This window comes from Odocoileus virginianus, chromosome 27 (assembly GCF_023699985.2).
Source record: "Odocoileus virginianus isolate 20LAN1187 ecotype Illinois chromosome 27, Ovbor_1.2, whole genome shotgun sequence".
Taxonomy (NCBI): Eukaryota; Metazoa; Chordata; class Mammalia; order Artiodactyla; family Cervidae; genus Odocoileus; species Odocoileus virginianus.
The window spans coordinates 35,256,610-35,274,319 of NC_069700.1; the positions used below are offsets into that span (position 1 = coordinate 35,256,610).

The 17,710-nt window shown below is 59.8% G+C and overlaps 1 protein-coding gene across 6 annotated transcripts in view; it reads left to right on the forward strand.

Annotated features, from left to right (window-relative positions):
- The window catches only part of GRM4 (glutamate metabotropic receptor 4), a 114,288-nt gene extending 99,415 nt beyond the window's left edge, over window positions 1-14,873 (forward strand). For 4 of the 6 annotated variants that reach the window (XM_070456587.1, XM_070456590.1, XM_070456588.1 and 1 more), the window contains 3 exons: window positions 1,235-2,170; window positions 8,638-8,884; window positions 14,724-14,873. In XM_070456587.1, the coding sequence (XP_070312688.1) occupies window positions 1,235-2,170; window positions 8,638-8,884; window positions 14,724-14,773 (1,233 nt within the window). In that variant the 3' untranslated portion in view covers window positions 14,774-14,873. The remainder of the gene's footprint in view (window positions 1-1,234; window positions 2,171-8,637; window positions 8,885-14,723) is intronic. The other 2 variants (XM_070456591.1, XM_070456592.1) reach the window with 2 other exon arrangements.
- The last annotated feature ends 2,837 nt before the right edge of the window (window positions 14,874-17,710 follow it).

The window sequence follows — 17,710 nt, forward strand, 5'->3', positions numbered from 1 at the left end:
TTAATTGTTCATTTGTGTCCGACTCTGCGACCCTCTGAACTGTAGCCCACCAGGCTCCTCTGTCCATGGGGATTCTCCAGGCAAGAATACTGGAGTGGGTTGCCATGCCCTCCTCCAGGGGGTCTTCCCAACCCAGGGATTGAAGCTAGGCCTCCTGCATTGCAGATACTTTACCTTCTGAGCCACAGGGGAAGCCCCAAAGCCATTCTCTAAGCATGACCCTTCCTAAGAGCTGATGCTTGGAATATGGCTCCCAAGTGTGGCCAGGCTCCCTTTGCTCAGAGCCTGGAGCTCTTGGGGGCTCTCGCTTACTTTCCAGAACTTCGTGACACAACCTCAGTAGGGCATGCCAGCTTCTGTGGCTCCTTTGCTCGCAGCAGTTGTGTCTTCAGAGGCATGTAACAGAATGCACTCATTCAAAGCAGAGAAACACTCACCCCAGTCACACCTTACAGGTTCTCTGAGTGAACCTTTGTTCTTTGTTCTCTGCTGAACCTGACTCCTGTGCCACCCGGAGGAGGCCCTGGGGGCTGAGCCACAGGCAGCGCGTCTCCCGATGTGTGCACACACCAGCCACCTGGGGGGTTTGGTTAAAACTCAGATTCCCGGACTTCCCTGTGGTCCAGTGCTTAAGATTTTAGTTTCCAAGGCGGGGGATGAGGGTGCAGTCCCTGGTCAGGGAGCTAAGATCCTTCATACTGGGACGTGAAACAACAGAAGCAATTGTAACAAACTCAATAAAGACTTTACAAATGGTCCACATTAAAAAATATATTAAAAGAAAAAAAAAACCAAAACAACTCGGATTCTGAGTCAGTAGGTCTGGGGTGGCCAAACATTTACATTTCCACAACCTGCTCCTGGGTGACGCTGATGTGGCCGGTTGGGGACCACCGTGAGGAGCGAGGCCTCACCGGGCTGGGAGTCCGGGCTGCTGGCTCTCCGCGCTCTGCCCTGTGACTCTAGGTTGTCACTGCTGGCCTCTGTATGACCGTTGGGGGTTTTGTATTGGAGCAGGATCCCCCGCAGGTCATCTAGGTCTAAATCGTGCCCGGGAGCTTATTTAAATGCAGCTGTTGGATTCGGTTGATCCTGGCAGGGCCAGCCGGGCAGCTGGGTTTTGCCATCTGATGGAGCGATTCAGACGCAAGGTTCCAGGGTGCCAGCCAGGGGGCCGGCCCAGGGCCCTGGGCGGCGTGTCCTGAGGCTGGCTCCCCTGTGCTATCGTTGACAGATAGAGCGGATGCTCTGGCCGGGGAGCGGCCAGCAGCTGCCCCGCTCCGTCTGCAGCCTGCCCTGCCAGCCAGGCGAGCGGAAGAAGACGGTGAAGGGCATGCCCTGCTGCTGGCACTGCGAGCCCTGCACAGGGTACCAGTACCAGGTGGACCGCTACACCTGCAAGACCTGTCCCTACGACATGCGGCCCACGGAGAACCGCACGGGCTGCCGGCCCATCCCCATCATCAAGCTCGAGTGGGACTCGCCCTGGGCCGTGCTGCCCCTCTTCCTGGCTGTGGCGGGCATTGCCGCCACGCTTTTCGTGGTGGTCACCTTCGTGCGCTACAACGACACGCCCATCGTCAAGGCCTCGGGCCGCGAGCTGAGCTATGTGCTGCTGGCGGGCATCTTCCTGTGTTATGCTACCACCTTCCTCATGATCGCCGAACCCGACCTGGGTACCTGCTCTCTGCGCCGGATCTTCCTGGGGCTCGGCATGAGCATCAGCTACGCGGCCCTGCTCACTAAGACCAACCGCATCTACCGCATCTTTGAGCAGGGCAAGCGGTCGGTCAGCGCCCCGCGCTTCATCAGCCCTGCCTCGCAGCTGGCCATCACCTTCAGCCTCATCTCCCTGCAGCTGCTGGGCATCTGTGTGTGGTTCGTGGTGGACCCATCCCACTCGGTGGTGGACTTCCAGGACCAGCGGACACTGGACCCCCGCTTCGCCAGGGGGGTGCTCAAGTGTGACATCTCAGACCTGTCGCTCATCTGCCTGCTGGGCTACAGCATGCTGCTGATGGTCACGTGCACTGTGTACGCCATCAAGACGCGCGGCGTGCCTGAGACCTTCAACGAGGCCAAGCCCATCGGCTTCACCATGTACACCACCTGCATTGTCTGGCTCGCCTTCATCCCCATCTTCTTCGGCACCTCGCAGTCGGCAGACAAGGTGAGTCCCGGGGGCGGGCCGGGGGGTGGGGGGCGAGCGGGGAGCAGCCTCCCGGGGCTGGCCGGCCCCTCTGGACGTGCTTTCCTTCCCCTGTCTCAGTTTTCTCTCCAGCTTTTGTGTCTCTCTTGCCTCCCTCCCTTCTCTTCTCCTGTCCTCTCCCTTTTCTCTCTGCACCCCACACCCCGTCTCATCTCTGTCCTTCTTACTTCTTCCCACCCTCTCTCCACCCTCCACCTTCCCTGACTCTTCATCCCTGCCTCTCCCTTCCTGTCCTGTCCTCCTCCCCATCTCATTCCTGTCTTCCCCTCTCCTCTCTGTCCCCCTGAGATGCTACCCACTCTTTCATTCTGCATTTTCTTTTTTTCTGGCTGTGTCGCATGGCTCATGCGATTTTAGTTCCCTGACCGGGGATTGAACCCAGGCCCTTGGCAGTGAGAGTGTGGAGTTCTGACCATTGGACGCTCAGGGAATTCACACTCTTCTTTAGGCCCTCCCTTTCCTCTTTCCCTGCTCAGCCCTCCTTCCTTTCTGTCCATGCCTCTCTTCTTCCCTCTCTCTCCTCCCTCCTTGCTGCCCTCGAGGAGCCCCAGGGGTCCTGGGGGTGGGTGACGTATCAGGCGCTTGCTCCCTCCCTTTCCAGCCCCAAAGCCACCCCAAAGCCTGGGATGGGGAGGCCTGGCAGCGTCAGCTCAGGGCCCTTGCTCCTCCTGCTGGAGCTGCCGAAGGGCTGCTGTCTGCTGGCTCCGCCGGGCTCTCAGTTCAGACACATCCCCCCGCAAGGGCCTTGTGGACTCTGCCCACGTCACAGCCCCAGTGCTGCCTGGGTTCTGAGGTTTTATCCTGGAGGACTGGGAGTCCCTGAAGTCAGAGGCCAGACAGAGGGCAAACTGGGGGGACCGAGGACCCTCGCTCCATGTCTGACTGTGGGATCCTGGGCAAGCCAGCTGGCCTCCACCTCAGCGTCTTCATCGTAGAGTGGGCCATGACCCCCTGTCTGCAGTCCTCACAGGTGTTGTAATAATCACTCGGCACGAAGGGTGTAGAAGCCACTTGCCCACTGTAAGGACGCAGGGGCTGGGAAGTCGGGGGGAGGGTGGGGAAAAGGTTGGGGACAAGGTTGGGGGGTGGAGATGGTGCAGATGGCCTAGGACCCAGAGGCCAGGGGAAGGATGCTGGCTTTTCCCAGGAGTGAGAAAGGAGCCGCTGCGGGCTCTGAGCAGGAGGGCCATGGTGGGGTGTAGGACCTCTCTGGGGTGAGCCCTGTGGAAGACGAGCGGGGAGCAGGGTGGCAGGGCGGAGGCGGTGTGACGGTGCCCGCAGGCGTGTCCGGGGGAGCGGGGACTGAGATTCTGGTGGAGTGCTTGAGTGAGAAGCACAGAGGGGGTCCCTGGTTGACACCCCCCCGGGGTGTTGGTGTGAGCAGTGGGAAAGGGGGAGTGTCCACACGCGGTGGACAGGATTGGGGAGGCAGCGGAGGAGCCGATGGGGCCGAGATGGGAAATGCCTGCGGGCAGGCTGAGTTTCGGAGCCCCTGAGACGGCCGGCACAGCGGCAGTGGACAGTGGCTGACTCAGTGGTTGACTGTGTGAGTCTGGGGTTCAGGGGCGAGGGCCAGGCTCGACCTGCGCCCGGGGAGTCACCATCATGTGGATGGTATTTAAAAGGTGAGCCTGCCTTTGAGCTCCTAGGGACACTGGGCCCCAGTGAGGTTGTGGTCAGAGCCGCCACGGCTGGCTGCTTGTCATGTGCCAGGCACTTGGCCTGGTGGTCAGCAGGTGCCACACGACGGGCCAGGGTACATTCACCATCTGTGTTTACAGATGAGGCGGAGGGAGCTGGAGTGACTTGTCTAAGGTCACCCAGCCGGCAGGACGCAGGGCTGTGCGTGACGGTGCCCTAGTTCAGGAGCCCCTCCCCACCCCACCCCTGCAGCTCCGGGGCAGCTCCCCAAGCCTGGGCCTCCCTCGGGATGTGCCCTCCTCTTTTCCAGCAGCTCCTCGAAGACAGGAGCCGCACCCTCTGCCCTGCGTCCCTTGGGCCCGGCGCAGGGAGCTGGGGAGCAGCTCACAGTGTGAGCCGGGTCAGGATCTCCCCTCCTCCAGGCCTGCAGGAGGCCCCCCCATTGCGGGCAGGTGCAGGCAGAGGCCCCCGGGCTCCGCAGCGCCCAGGGAGCGCGTGGAACCAGCAGGGGAGGCCGCCCACACCCCAGGAAGCTGGCAGCTTGAGAAATTACCCTCAACAATCCCAGGAGGCCCCTTCCTTCACCTCCCTGGGGAGTAAGGCAGCTGGGAGGCTGCCGGCAGGGTGCTCTGGGCCCTGACTCTGCCTTCCTGTAACTCCCCTGGCTGGCGGCCAGCGCGCAGCTTCCCGCGTGTTCCTGTCTCCTGGTCCCAGCCCCTCCACCACCCAGCCCTCTCTCAGTACCCCAGGCCACCCCACCTGCCTCTGATTTCTCCCTTTGTAGGAGGCGCCCCTCAGTACTGATTGTGAAAAGGAGCCTCTGAAATTATCTCCTCTGAGGCCCAGAGAGGGACAGGGAGCTGCCCCGGGTCACACAGCAGGCTGGCCCACACCAGTGTGTGGCTGTGATGCCCAGGTCTGCCCCTGATGGCATTGACATGGGATTCGCCTCCTCCTCCTCTGGGCTTCTGCATGAGGCGAGGGTGGGGACATGAGTGCTGAAGTCCCTCCAGCTCAGAATACCAGGCTTCTTAGAGGCTCAGGCAACCCTGGGTTTGGATCTGTGCTGTGTCACGTCTGAGCTACAAATGGCCCCAATGAAAGCTGCAGGCCCGGCTGCTGGGTGCTGGGTGTGTGTGTGTGTGTACGCACACGTGTAGTTGGAGTGGAGTGAGGCTCCTGTGGGGAGTTGGGTTATGGGTATATGGGTACAGAAGTGTGTATGTATAGTGTGTATGTGTATATGCACTTCTGTACCCGTGACACAGCTCCCCACAGGAGCCCCACTCCACTGTGCACCCTGCCTTTATGTGCACACTGAGCAACGGATGGCAGTGTGTGTGTGTGTGTACGTGCACAGGTTGAGTGGGGATAGGCAGGTGTATGTACCGAGGGTTTGTGGCTGTACGAATGTGTCCGAGTGTGCAGATAAAGTGTGTGTGGTCAGCGGTATGTGTGCAGATGTGTGTTTAGGTGTGTGTACAGATTATGTGAGTGCATTGTGTGTGTATACAGGTGTGTACCCAGGTACATGGAGTGTGTGTGTGTGAGAACCCAGGTGTATCTGAGTCAGGAATGTGTGGCTGTGAGTTCAGGTGTGTAAATGAATGCGGCGTCGTTTGGGGACCCGGGTATGGATCTGTGAGCATGTGTGTGTGTCCAGTAGTGTGCACACTCACGGATGCTTGGCCGCGCGCATCCCCCAGGCTGCTGGTGTCTCTCTGGTGAGCAGCCAGCCAGATTTCCGGGGCTCAGCTGCACAGCCACATGCCATGCCCCTGAGTTGACTGGGTGCGGTCTCTCCACCTGGTGGGATTACTGCTCCAGCCAGGTCGGGGTGGGCCTCAGAGGCTGGCCAGGTTGTAGGGAAGTTCATTTTTCTGGTTCATAGATTCTGATGATCTCAGGACCCACCACAGTCCAAAGTGGGAAGAACTCTTCAGAGCCTCCCACCAGGCTGAGGGCAAACCAGGAAATCCACCTTCCACCTCCACAGCGGCTCCTGTCCACGCCCTTTGCCCCGCCCCAGGTGACCCCTGTCCTCCCCCATCAAACCCGGCTCTGATAGCCTGTTCACTCGGGGAGTGGGGACCTGAGAGGCTGGTGCAGGGCTCCTTGCAGAGGATCGAGAGGAGCAAGGGCCTGATCAAAGTCGAAGAGGGAAGCAGGAAGGGGGCAGCTCAGACTGGGGGATGGGTGGAGGGGAGAGAAGGTACCAGAACATCCTGGAAGCCGCCTCTCACTCTGCCTGCTTTGGAGACTTGCATCTATGCTGGGCCCCAGCCCTGTAGGCTGGAGGTTCAGAGGACCGCTGCTTTTCTGATAGGGTTAACATGCTACCACCTCCTGGTGACCATGAGTACCTTTTTCTGGGGGGACTCCCGATTGATGCTGGAGCCAGTGGTGGGGTGCAAACCCCACTTTTGTGCACAGGGCCGGCCACCCCCAGCCTGGGGATGGTGATAGAAGCCCCCAGGGGAGGGACTCCAACAGATGGGGGGCAGCTTTGTTCAAGTTTGGCCTCTTTCTACCCCTCCTTGTGTGCCAAAAGGCTCCGAGGCTGAAAACGCTGAGGCCTGTGTGCAGGGCTGGCTTCATAGTTCTCAGGGCCTGGTGCCAAATGAGAATGAAGGCCCCTTGTTCAAAAATTACTCACAACTCAAGGTGTTAAACCCAGTGTGCGTGCCCATGGAGCAAGCTCTGCCTGTGTTGGTGGAGGGGGCCCAGCATCCCTCAGTGGGTCAGGGTGGAGTGGAGTCCGGAACCCAGTCCCCGGACCCCCACCCAGGACTGTGTCCACTGCAGGCCTCACTCCGCCCAGACAGGGGTCCTTGAGCCCTGTCCCACCAACCTCATTTTGGCCCAACGGTACCTCCCCCCATCACCAAGGTGGGGGCAAATGACCTAAGATGAATCTACCCTGGAAATATACCCAAGAATCCCCAGTGTGAAAGAAGAGACACCCCTGCCCTCAGGGACCCCCAAATCTATTGACAGAGGCATGCCTTGTCCCCAGGGAACCCCTAGTCAATGGTGAAGACCCAGATAACATGCCTGTTCTTGCTGAATTCAGACCTCCACTATCTTCTCCAAGGGTCTGTTATGATACTCTGGAGCCTGGACCCCTTCACCCCTTCCACCCTGGGGCCCCAATGCCATCTCCAGGGTGGGAGAGGTGACTGGCACCCTCCACTGGCTTGTCATGACCTTTCCTGTCCGCATGCTGGGGGGTAGTCCTGTGCCCATGGGTGAGAGTGTGGGTCGTGTGTGAGGACAGAGGCGTGTGTGCTCACAGGGGAACAGGCTCTCATTTCCCTGGGTCTGTGACATTTTCTGAATGGTGGCCTCGCCACACTCCCAGCCTCCTCCCCCGCACCCTCTTTCAGTGCCCTGTAAGTTTCATGTGACCTCAGAGTCTGTGCTTGGGTATCCTTGTGGTTTGGGTGAGGTAGGTGCTATCATCCCATTGTGCTGATGAGAAAATTGAGGGCTGGAGAGGGGATGAGACTTCCCCAGTGTCACACAGCTCTCTCCTCTCAGACCTTCCAACTTCTCCAGCTCCTTTCCAAAGGCAAGAACCCCAGGGAAGGGTGGCTGAGATACAGGCCTTCAGATTCAGGTCATGAGGTATTTATGGGGAGGGGCAGGGGATGGGGAGAATATGAGAACAAGAGGACCTGGCCCTTCTCTTCAGGAGACTTTTCAATGAGGCTAGGGCTCCTGTGACCTCAGGACTCAGGTCTAGACCTGGGTCCCCCACTGCTGGGCTGGGTGCAAGGAGTGAAGGCTGTCTTGGGGGATTGGCTAGGATCTGGGAGTCAGGGAGAGCTTCCTGGAGGAGGTGGTACATTAACCAGGCCCCAGGGGAGGGATCCCAGGCTCAGAAACAGCAGATCTAGGAGGCAGAGAGCATTTTCTGCTTTCCCATACATAGACCTGGGGGCCACAGCCTGGGCTTCCCCTGGCCCCACCCTAGCTGAGGAGGCCAGAGGGGCAGCTGAGACCTGGAGGCCCAGGAGGGAAGGAGGAGGCGGGGAGGGGATCCCAGGCTGGGGCGGTGGGAATTGTAGGGCCCTGCCTGGAAGGCCCCACTATTGAAGAATGGATTACCCGACACCCAGATTAATGGGCTTTCATTTTGCTAAACATCTGTCACTGTTAGTGCTGGCGAGTGAGCGTGAAATGAGCTTTGACTGGGCTGCCATCAGTGGATCATGACGGTGCCATGGCTCCTGTGCCAGCCACCTGCTCTGCAGAGTGGCATGGGGGGGGGACAGTCACTGAATGGGGGTCCTGGCCACGGCGCTGTGCCATGGCCACTGGGAGCTACTACAAGGCACTCCCGATGTTCACCTCACTCCCAGCCCTGTGCGGGGGGCTGCTTCAGGGGAGGGTCAGCTGTCCCCTGAGAGCCCCGCCCCTGGGCCTCTGCCCAGCACATAACAGTGAACACTTGTGTGCACTGACCACATGCCAGATATTATTTTACATGCCTTTGCCATTTATTAAGTCATTTCAAACTCACAGCAACCCTATGAGGTAAGGACTAGAACTCTCATGCCCGAGGAAACAGAGGCCCAAAGGATGTGGCTTGGCCAAGATCACGTAGCGACAGTGGTGGAGCCAGGATGAATCCAGGCTCTATACCATGGCTCTCTTCCGCCTGAAACCAGCAAGACACAGGGAGGGGTCCCCAGCTGTGTCTGTCTGAGGGGTGGGCTTCGGACAGGGCCCCCCGGGAGCCCGGGGCAGAGCACGCCCTGACACCGCCCCCGGCCCGCCCCCAGCTGTACATCCAGACGACGACGCTGACGGTCTCGGTGAGTCTGAGCGCCTCGGTGTCCCTGGGGATGCTCTACATGCCCAAGGTCTACATCATCCTCTTCCACCCGGAGCAGAACGTGCCCAAGCGCAAGCGCAGCCTCAAAGCCGTCGTCACCGCCGCCACCATGTCCAACAAGTTCACGCAGAAAGGCAGCTTCCGGCCCAACGGCGAGGCCAAGTCCGAGCTCTGTGAGAACCTGGAAGCCCCCGGTGAGTGCCCGGCCTCGCCCCTCTCCCGCTGAGCCAGCCCAGGCCCCGCCCCTTTCCCGCTGGACCAGCCCAGGCCCCGCCCCTCTCCCGCTGAGCCAGCCCAGGCCCCGCCCCTCTCCCTCTGGACCAGTCCAGGCCCCGCCCCTCTCCCGCTTAGCCAGCCTAGGCCCCACCCTCTTCCTGGAGCAGGTCTGTGCTTCCCCGCTCCCAACTAAGTCTGGTCCAGTGGGGTCACTGGGAGAGCCCTGAGGCCAACGTACGGGGTTCCCACCCAGGAGAGCCTCGAGGCACCAGCTTAGCCCGCTTTGCCCCGCCCCGTCCTGGGAGGGGAACTCTTGCCTCTCTCTTCCCGGGAACTATTCCCACCTAGGAAGAGGCCATGGGGGGCCTGGTTCAGGCAGGGTGACCTGAGACTTCGGGATTTCTCCACCTTGGCGTCCACATCCGGGCCTGTGCCCTTTCAGTCTCCCTGGGGAGGGGGACACTGTCTGGAAGCAGTTGAAATCCCTCAGCTTGGCTTTGTCCAGCTGCCCCAAGGCAGGATCCTGAGAGAGGGGGACTCAGGACACCGGTCCTGGAATGGGTAAGTGAGGCCTGGGGTGGGGAACAGGGCCTGCAGAGCTGTGGTTCTTAGGGAGATGTCCAAGGAGAGAGGCAGGGCATGGGGGGGACAGGTTGGGCCTCCAGGGACCAGTAAGAGTGGGGACCATTTCTTGAACCCCCACTGTGGGCCACACCTGCCAGGAGCCACTTTTCATCTTCACAGCAGCCTTGAAAGCAGTGACTTTTAATTATTTGAGGCTATAGATGAGGAAGGGCTTCCCTGGTGGCTCAGATGGTAAAGAATCCACCTACAATGTAGGAGACCCGGGTTCGATCCCTGGGTGGGGAATCCCCTGGAGAAGGAAATGGCAGCCCACTCCAGTATTCTGGCCTGGGAAATCCCATGGAGAGAGGAGCCTGGTGGGCTGCAGCCCGTGGGATCACAAAAGAGCTGGACACAACTGAGCGACTAGACAACAGATGAGAATAGGAAGGCTCAGAGGCGAGGGGCTCCTGGGGCCACATGGCGGCAGGTGATGTCCCGCTGCCTCTAAGTAGAGACCGAGGCCTCTGGCCTGTGGGCTGGGACTGTACGGGCCACACTGCCGACTGCTTCCAGGTGGACAGGGTGGAAGGGAACTTGTGGTCCCACTGCAGACCTTGACTCCCTCCCTGGACCCCCTGTAAAGGTCCGAATGGTTAAAATAGCAGCCCTTCCTGCCTCCCCGCTTTCTAAGAGTCTTGGGGGCCTTCTGTTGGTGGCAGAAGAGACGAAGAGCCCCTTTCCCAGGAGAGGTTCAGATTCTGGCCCTTCGGGGCAGCACTCCGCTTCCGCCCTCTAGTTCTGGGGGAAAGGCTGCAAGCGGACATTGTTGGGAGCAGCAGGAGGGAGATTGGCGAGCACAGGCTCCAGAGAGGGGCCCCTTTGTCACCCACCAAGAGATCAGGAGAAACAGGAGACCTCCCTAGCAGGTGTTTGGGCTGGGATAGCCCCTCCTACAGGCTCCCCGCCCTGGGGCTCTGGCTGAAGAATATTCCGTTATCAGTCATTCCCACCTGTAGAAAAAGTAGAAAGGAGAAAAGTCCCTGCCCACATCCATACAGATCTTTTCACTTCCCAGAGATCTCTCCCCTTTGAATGGTCTTCACAGCAGTCCTGTGAGGCCTGGCTTGGGCTGGATCCCCAGCTGAGGCCCAGGGAGGGTGAGTGATTCTCCTGAGGTCACACAGCAAGCTAGTGACTAGCTGGCCCCATGCAGTGTCTTTCTCTTGACTGTGACTCCATATGTCCTCCCCATCTCTCTGTGCAGAGCCTAGTACCTGGCTTCCAGCACGCCCCTTCTTTGCTTGACACCCCTGATAACACTTGGCCATACCGTCCACCAAATGACATGTTATTCTCTACAGTGTACCCTTCTTTCCAACTTCCCTGTACCTACACACAGCCTGGGGCTCCCTTCAGATGCCACGTGGGCCCTCCGCCTGTGATGGGAAGGGGCGGTGTCCTCATGGGCCTTCCCGCCTCTGGTCTTTCGTGTCCACTCAGATGTGCAGAACCCCCAGTGCAGCCCCTAACGAGGTCCTTCTGTCCTGAGCAGGGACCCCTCGCTGCTTCCCACCCCACACTCCGGACTTTCTTTTCCTCCTTCCTAGGGAGACTCACCCTCCTTGGGTCCCATCCCTCCAGGCCCCACTTTGCTCCAGGGCTCATGAGAGCAAGTGGGGTATCAGCCCACTCAGACCCCTGTGTCTAGCAGGAGAGAGCACCCTGACCTCGGAGGGTGGCGCGCATAGCGCTGTGACCGGCCAGAGGGAACCCCAGGGCTAACACTGTTGCCTCTGCCTCTACTTGGGCTGACCTGAGGACAGGGGACAGGGAGGGGTCCCTGTGCAGGTCTGGCAAGGGAGACTCAGCTTTCCCAGCCTCCTGCTTCCCGAGAGAGCAGGGTGAGAGCTGGTCCTCCCCACGGCCCCCTGCACTGAGGACTGGAGGCCCACCTTCTCAGCTCGGGGACAGCAGCGGCCATGGAGGCGCCGAGCGGGAGCCGGGTGATTAATTCTGGAAACAGCCAGATCGTGGGGGTGTGAGCCGGAGGAGTGGGGAGGTGTCATTCCGTGGAGCAGGGACATTTTTCACTCTGTCACTGGCAGGCCACGTATCTTTAAACAAACAACAGAATAAATAATTCAGGGGCCCGATTGCAGGCAGATTAGGCGAGAAAACATGGGGACGACAAATGGGGGCTGACAGCTCGTGCCGCCACTGCCCAGCTAATTGTTAGCTGAGGCAGCGGCACTGAAAGCCAGCAGCCAGGCATTGTCAGTGAGGGATGGTTTGGGGCCCTAGGGCCACACCTCTGCCCGTCCCCCTCCACGCTGCTGCCACCCCTGGAGTGTCGCTAGCCCCATCCTGTCCTCATCGATATCTTAGCCCGGCCCCTTCACCTACCATTTTTCAGGGTTTAGGGAGTATTTCTATCTACCCAGTTTCTGAGAGCAGGTAAGGGCTTATGATCACCTCATTTTACAGATGAGGGAGTTGAGGTTCTGAGCGGTTCACTTTGTTAGAAAGTCCGCGTGGCAGGGGCTGAGATCCCCTACACCAGTGAGGGCAGGGCTGGATGTCAAGTGTCCTGACTCATGGCCAGAGCTCTTCCTTTTGAACCTCAGCTCCTGGGGGCTGTGGGTGGAATCATTGCTCCCATTTCCCAGAAGGTCAGTCTGAGGCTCCGTTGAAGGGCTCTGGGGCTGCTGGCTTATAGCAGAGGGTTGAAGGCGCTTCCAGGTTCTGAAACCCACGGACTGGGTTTTCTAGAGGAGGCAGCTCTGGTCTTGGAAGGAGAGGAGGGGCCCAGCTGTCCCTCCCCCACCCCCACTTTCTCTGTCCCCGCTGCTCTTCCGCACCCCTACCGCCCCCACCTCAGGCTCTGTGTCCCTGCAGTCAGCGGCGATCCTGCTGCTGAGGTTTTCCTTCCCCTCTGAGCCAGGAGCTGCCGATGGGTTTACAAGTTTGAAAATTCAGTTTTATCAGTTCACCCAAGGGGTGATGGAGCCCTGGAGAACTGATGCTCAGTAGCCTGGCCTGCGGACGTGAGAGTCACAGTCAGCAGCTGGCTCTTTTTCTGAGACTGGGGGAGAGAGTGGGTGGAGAGGTGGGGGCGGCTGAAGGGAAGGAAGTCTCAGCAGAAAGGGCCGCTCCCCTCCTGCTGTAGGCCGGGAGACCTCACGGGGCAGGGGAGGAACTGCTGAGGTCACAGCCGTGCTCCTTCTCCACCCTTGGTCCTCCAGCCTCCCGGGACGTAGGCCGTTTTAGAAATGAAGGTGGGTGTCCTTCACACTCCGTGCGGTGCTGTGCTGGGTGCTTAATGCTGTCCTGGGTACCGTGGACACCACTGCCTTCCAGTGGCACCTGTCCAGGTGGCACCTAAGACCTGAATCTCCCTGCCCCTGCCCAGTGATGGTTAATCTTCTGCTTGGATATTTCTGCTGACAGGGACTAGTTCAGCTCGCCTACCTCACAAGGCCACTCTAAGCCCGGGCCAGGAGACAGTTCTTCCTTGATCCTCTCCGCTGGTCCCCTGGTGTCCCTCCTGCTCACCCCATCCTGGCAACCCCGGGGACCCTCTGAGAGAGGGTCTCCGCAGTCCTGCCTGTATGAGTGAGCTGCTATGACAAAGAGGCCCCAGGACAGAGCGGCTCAAATCAGATTTGTTTCTCTCTGATCTCGTGGTGCATGGTGGGAGCAGGGACCTGGGTTCCCTGTAGCAGCAGGGACCTGGGTTCCTTCCGTGTGTCTTTCTGGCGGGTCCTAGAGGGTTGTCGTCATCCTCATGGCTGGGGCTACTCGACCTCGATGTCTCTTCTGGCCATGGAAAAGAAAAGAGGGGAAGTAGGGAGGAAACAATCTTTTTTTTTTTCCCCCAAAGAATAAGCTTGATCATTTTATGGTAACAAATATTTCTGCCAAATCTCTGTGGTTTAAAACAATAAAGGTCCATTTCCCACTCCTTGTGCATGGGAACAGTCTGTTTTCATCAGATGGTATGGATGCTGCGCACAGCCCTTGACACTTGTCATTAGCAGGAATGTGGTCACACGAGGCCACTCCGGGCTGCAAGGGAGTCTGGGAAATATGGTCCTTAACTTGGCAGTGAAAACTGGTAGATAGACAGCTGGGGGTGGTCAGGGTGCTGCCCACCATCCTGCCGTCTTCCACGTTACCTTCTCCAGGCAGACACCCCTGGCTGTGCCCAGTAGATGCTCCCCGCTGTCCTGAGCTGTTAGGGTCCTGACAGTCAAGGCAGTTTTATGACCGAGGGCGCCATGATGTCCCCCATCCAGTCTACTCTCTTGGCACCACAGACCAGCCTCCCTGACTCCCCAAATGTGTCTGCAGGTCATAGAGGGAGACCCTGAACCCTGGCAGGACAGGAAAAACCCCAGGATTCGGGCTGGCTCCTCACCCCTCTGGTCTCAGCTACTCAGTGTTCCAAGAGGGTGATGCTCACCTGGCCTGAACTGAACTCCAGCGAGTGGAGGCACTCGGGACACCTGGGGTCGGGGTGGGGGGCAGCTGACATGGTCCCCTCACTATGGCTGGGGGGAGGGGAGACACCCAGAGAGGCAGCCCTGGCCCCCGTGGTGGGTGAGCGGGAGCCAGAGTGACACATGCAGATAAGAGGTGCTCAGGGCTGGGGTGAGATAGTTCCCCCATAGGGGGGCGGGGGGCGAGGCTGCATGAGGCTGAGGGCCCCCGAGGACTTCCCTCTCCCCGGGGGTGGGAGTAGGGCCGAGTCAGCCACATGCCCCAGTGCCCAGCCCCCTGAGGCCCCTCTCTGGTTCTGTTATCTCCTCTGTCTGCATTTTTGCTCATTCCCCCAAGGCAGTGTGTCTGTGTGTATTCTTTACATGTGCGTTTCCAAAGTGTGTGTTTAATGTCTAAAAACTCTCCCCTGGTCATACTTGAAGGCTATGTGATATCACAGATAAACACGATCCTCTTAAATCCTGGTGGGATCAGGAGGATGCAGGGACTCCGTGGGGTGGGGGGTGACACCCACAGAGGGATGGGGTCAGCAGGGAGAGCTCCAAGGAGGGTCCGCCTGGGGGGACAGGGTGAAGACGGATGGGCCCGCCAGGCCAGCAGCCCTGGTGTGGGGGTGGGCGGGATGGGTCTGGGGGAAGCACCGCAGTGGGCGGGGTGGGTGCTGATGCCCTGGGCAGGGCCATGCCTGAGGAAGGGGCGTTGGATGAAGATAACCCCTGACTCCTCGCTCCTTGGTCTCTCTCCTTCCAGCGCTGGCCACCAAACAGACCTACGTCACCTACACCAACCATGCCATCTAGCTCAGCCCCTGGAGCCGCCCAGGAGGAAGACAACGGAGACCCTGGTGGATGGTGCGTCGGGCCAGGGCCACGCCCAGGGGCCCAGCCGATGTCCTTCCTGCCTGTGGGCGCCCGTGGACGTGGCTTGGTGCTGCTGACAGTGGGACCCCCGGCGGTCACTGCTGGGTGCCCTGGACAAGCCGGGCCGGGGCCAGGAGGAGGCTGGGGGTGCTGGGAAGCCTCAGGCCACCTGAGCACCTGGTCCTGGACCACGGCCCCTCCCCACCCCAAACCACTGAGGCTCAGGTTGGGAGGCCCCCCGGCGCTGGTTTTCTCCCTGTCTCTGCCTGTCCTGTTGGTGACTCAGTCTCCATCCCAGTCTTACGTTCTCTCCTCTCTCTGTATCACCTTTTCTCGCCATGTGTCTCTGTCTATGCGCTCTCTGCTTTTTCTGTATCTCCTCTCTTTCTGTCTCTGCCTTTTCTCTGCCGTCTCCAGCTCTCCCCATCTTTTCTCGTGTGCTCCGCCCATCTCTCCTCTCGTGCATTTTTGTTTCCTGTCCTCAGCCCCCTCCTCACCTTCATTTCCCTCTCCCTGCCATCTCTTGCCGATTCGCCAAATCCTACATGTCGCTAAAGAGAAGAAAAGGGGAAAAAAAAATCAAAACACAAAAAAGCCAAAACAAAAACAAATCTCGAGTGTGTTGCCAAGTGCCGCGTCCTCCTGGTGGCCTCTGTGTGCGTCCCCGTGGCCCGCAGCCTGCCCGCCTGCCCCCCGCCCGTCTGCCGTGTGTCCTGCCCGCCTGCCCGCCTGCCCCTCCTGCCGATGACACGGAGTTCAGTGCCTGGGTGTCTGGTGATGGTTATTGACAATGTGTAGCGCATGATTGTTTTTATACCAAGAACATTTCTAATAAAAATAAACACATGGTTTTGCACCCCGGCTCCACATCCACTGAGGGGCCTGCGGTCGGACCCCTGGCTCAGCCCGAAGCTGGAGGCCCTGTGGTTGCAGGGAAGGAGGAACTGGGTGACAGGGATGCAGGGCTGGAGGCAGTGAGGCTGCTTCCTGGGTTGGCCTCAGGTGGGGTCTTGGAGAGTCCCTGGGCAGGGGGGTGCCAACCGTAACCTGATCCGCTCCTTCCCTCCCAGCCAGGAGACGCTCCTCTTGAGACACTGGGTCCAGGGTCCCTAGCACCCAGAGCGCTCCCCTCCTGCCCGTCCTGTCTCCAGGCCACAGGTGCTGGGACGATGTGTGGCTGCCCTGTGATGAGTGTGTGGCTCGTGGCCAAGTGGGCCAGGTGCATGCACAGGAGTATATGTGTGTCTCCCCCAGCCCTGTGCGTCTGTCTGTTTTGTCTCTGTGTGTGTGTGTGTGCGTGTACTCCTGAACCTCCATAGGCAAGCTCATTTGTCTTGTGGGGGTGTCTGTCTGCTTAGGCTCCAGTGGGTGTGAGTCCACATCACACCCATGTCACGAGGATGCCGCCCCCTGCAAGTGGAAGCGTGTGTTCGCAGCAGCTGGCATCCGCGGCAGGTTGGGAGGTGGGGACCGAGCTGCTCAGGGGCTGGGCCCTGCCAGGGGTAAATTACAGGGCCAGCGACACGGCGAGGCCCCAGGCGGCAGCTGCCGGAGCCGCCCCTTCCTTCCCGGCCCCCCCAGTCCTGCTTCCTCTGATACCTGGAGGGGCCTGGTGGGGGCCGGCGGGGCCCAGGTGTGGGGCAGGTGTGGGCGTGTGTGGGAGGTGAGGTGGGCGTTCAATCACGTGTCAGGCCCCTCCATCCTCCTGGGGGCGGGCGGTGCCCGGGAGTCTGTTCTGGGGGTCCATGTGAGACTGTGTGTGTGTGCAGCACCTACTGTGTGCTCAATAGATATGTGTGTAAGGGAGGGAGTGGGGGACGGGGTCTCACACCATCATCTTGCTTTCTCAGGGTGGTCCCTGAGACTTCCTGGGGGATAGACCCGGATACCCCCTATTCCGAGGGTAGACCTGGAATAGATTCTACTCACTGCCCAGTGTAATGGTGCAAAACTAGGTTGTCAGTCCCCGAGCACCTTGCAGAAGCTTCCAGGCAGTGTATAAGGGGTGGCGTGAGGGAGGGGATGTGGAAGAGGGGCAGCTCTCTGACCGCACCCCCTGCCTGGACACCTTGTCCCCTCAGTGGCCCAGGTCCTCTACGGTGATTGCTGGGCTGGGTCTGGACCGAGGGCCTGGCCTGGAACCCAAGGGCTTGACACTCAGCCCGGGACTTCCCCAGGTGCCCCCTGTGTCTGTGGGGCCCCCTTCTAGGTTCCGGGGAGAGTCATGTTCCTTCCAAGGCAGGTGCTGCCCCCTCTGTCCCCCTGGCACTCAGAGGAGGGCAGTTCAAGGCCTCCTAGAGGGAGGAGGAGGCTGAGGGCCAGAGTGGGTGGGCTCTGCGTGGGGCTTAGGCCGGCCTGCCTGGGGCTCTAGAAATGCTGATGGCCCAAAGCAACATGACAGCGGGGGTGAGTGGGTTAAGTGGAGAAGCCTTGGGTGGGCTGTGCATTCCCAGCAGGGGCCTGGTGTACAGAGGAGAGGTGAGTAGGTCCAGAGATGGTCCAGAGATGAGGAGGAAGGACCCGCTGCCAGCAGGATTTTTGAGAGGCAGGCCTGCTGCAGCTCTGTGAGATGGCGGGCATCCCAGGGGCCCATCACGATGGAGACCTAGTTCCGTGAGGCTGGGGCTGGGGCTGGGGGCCCACAGGTGCGTGTGGATGGGGCCTGCCCTGACGCACATTGCGGGGAGACCGTCCCGGGCCAGTTGGCTGCCCATCTTTGCTCTCCATCCCATATTATTGATTCCCAGGCTCAAGGGACACCCGAGAAATGTGGACAGATACTTGTATCTTCAGAATTTTCTATTTCAGTAAGATGCGGGGATCTGCAGTGTCCTTGGCCCCCTGGAGACCTTTGCTCTGCGCTGTGCTCAGCCCTTC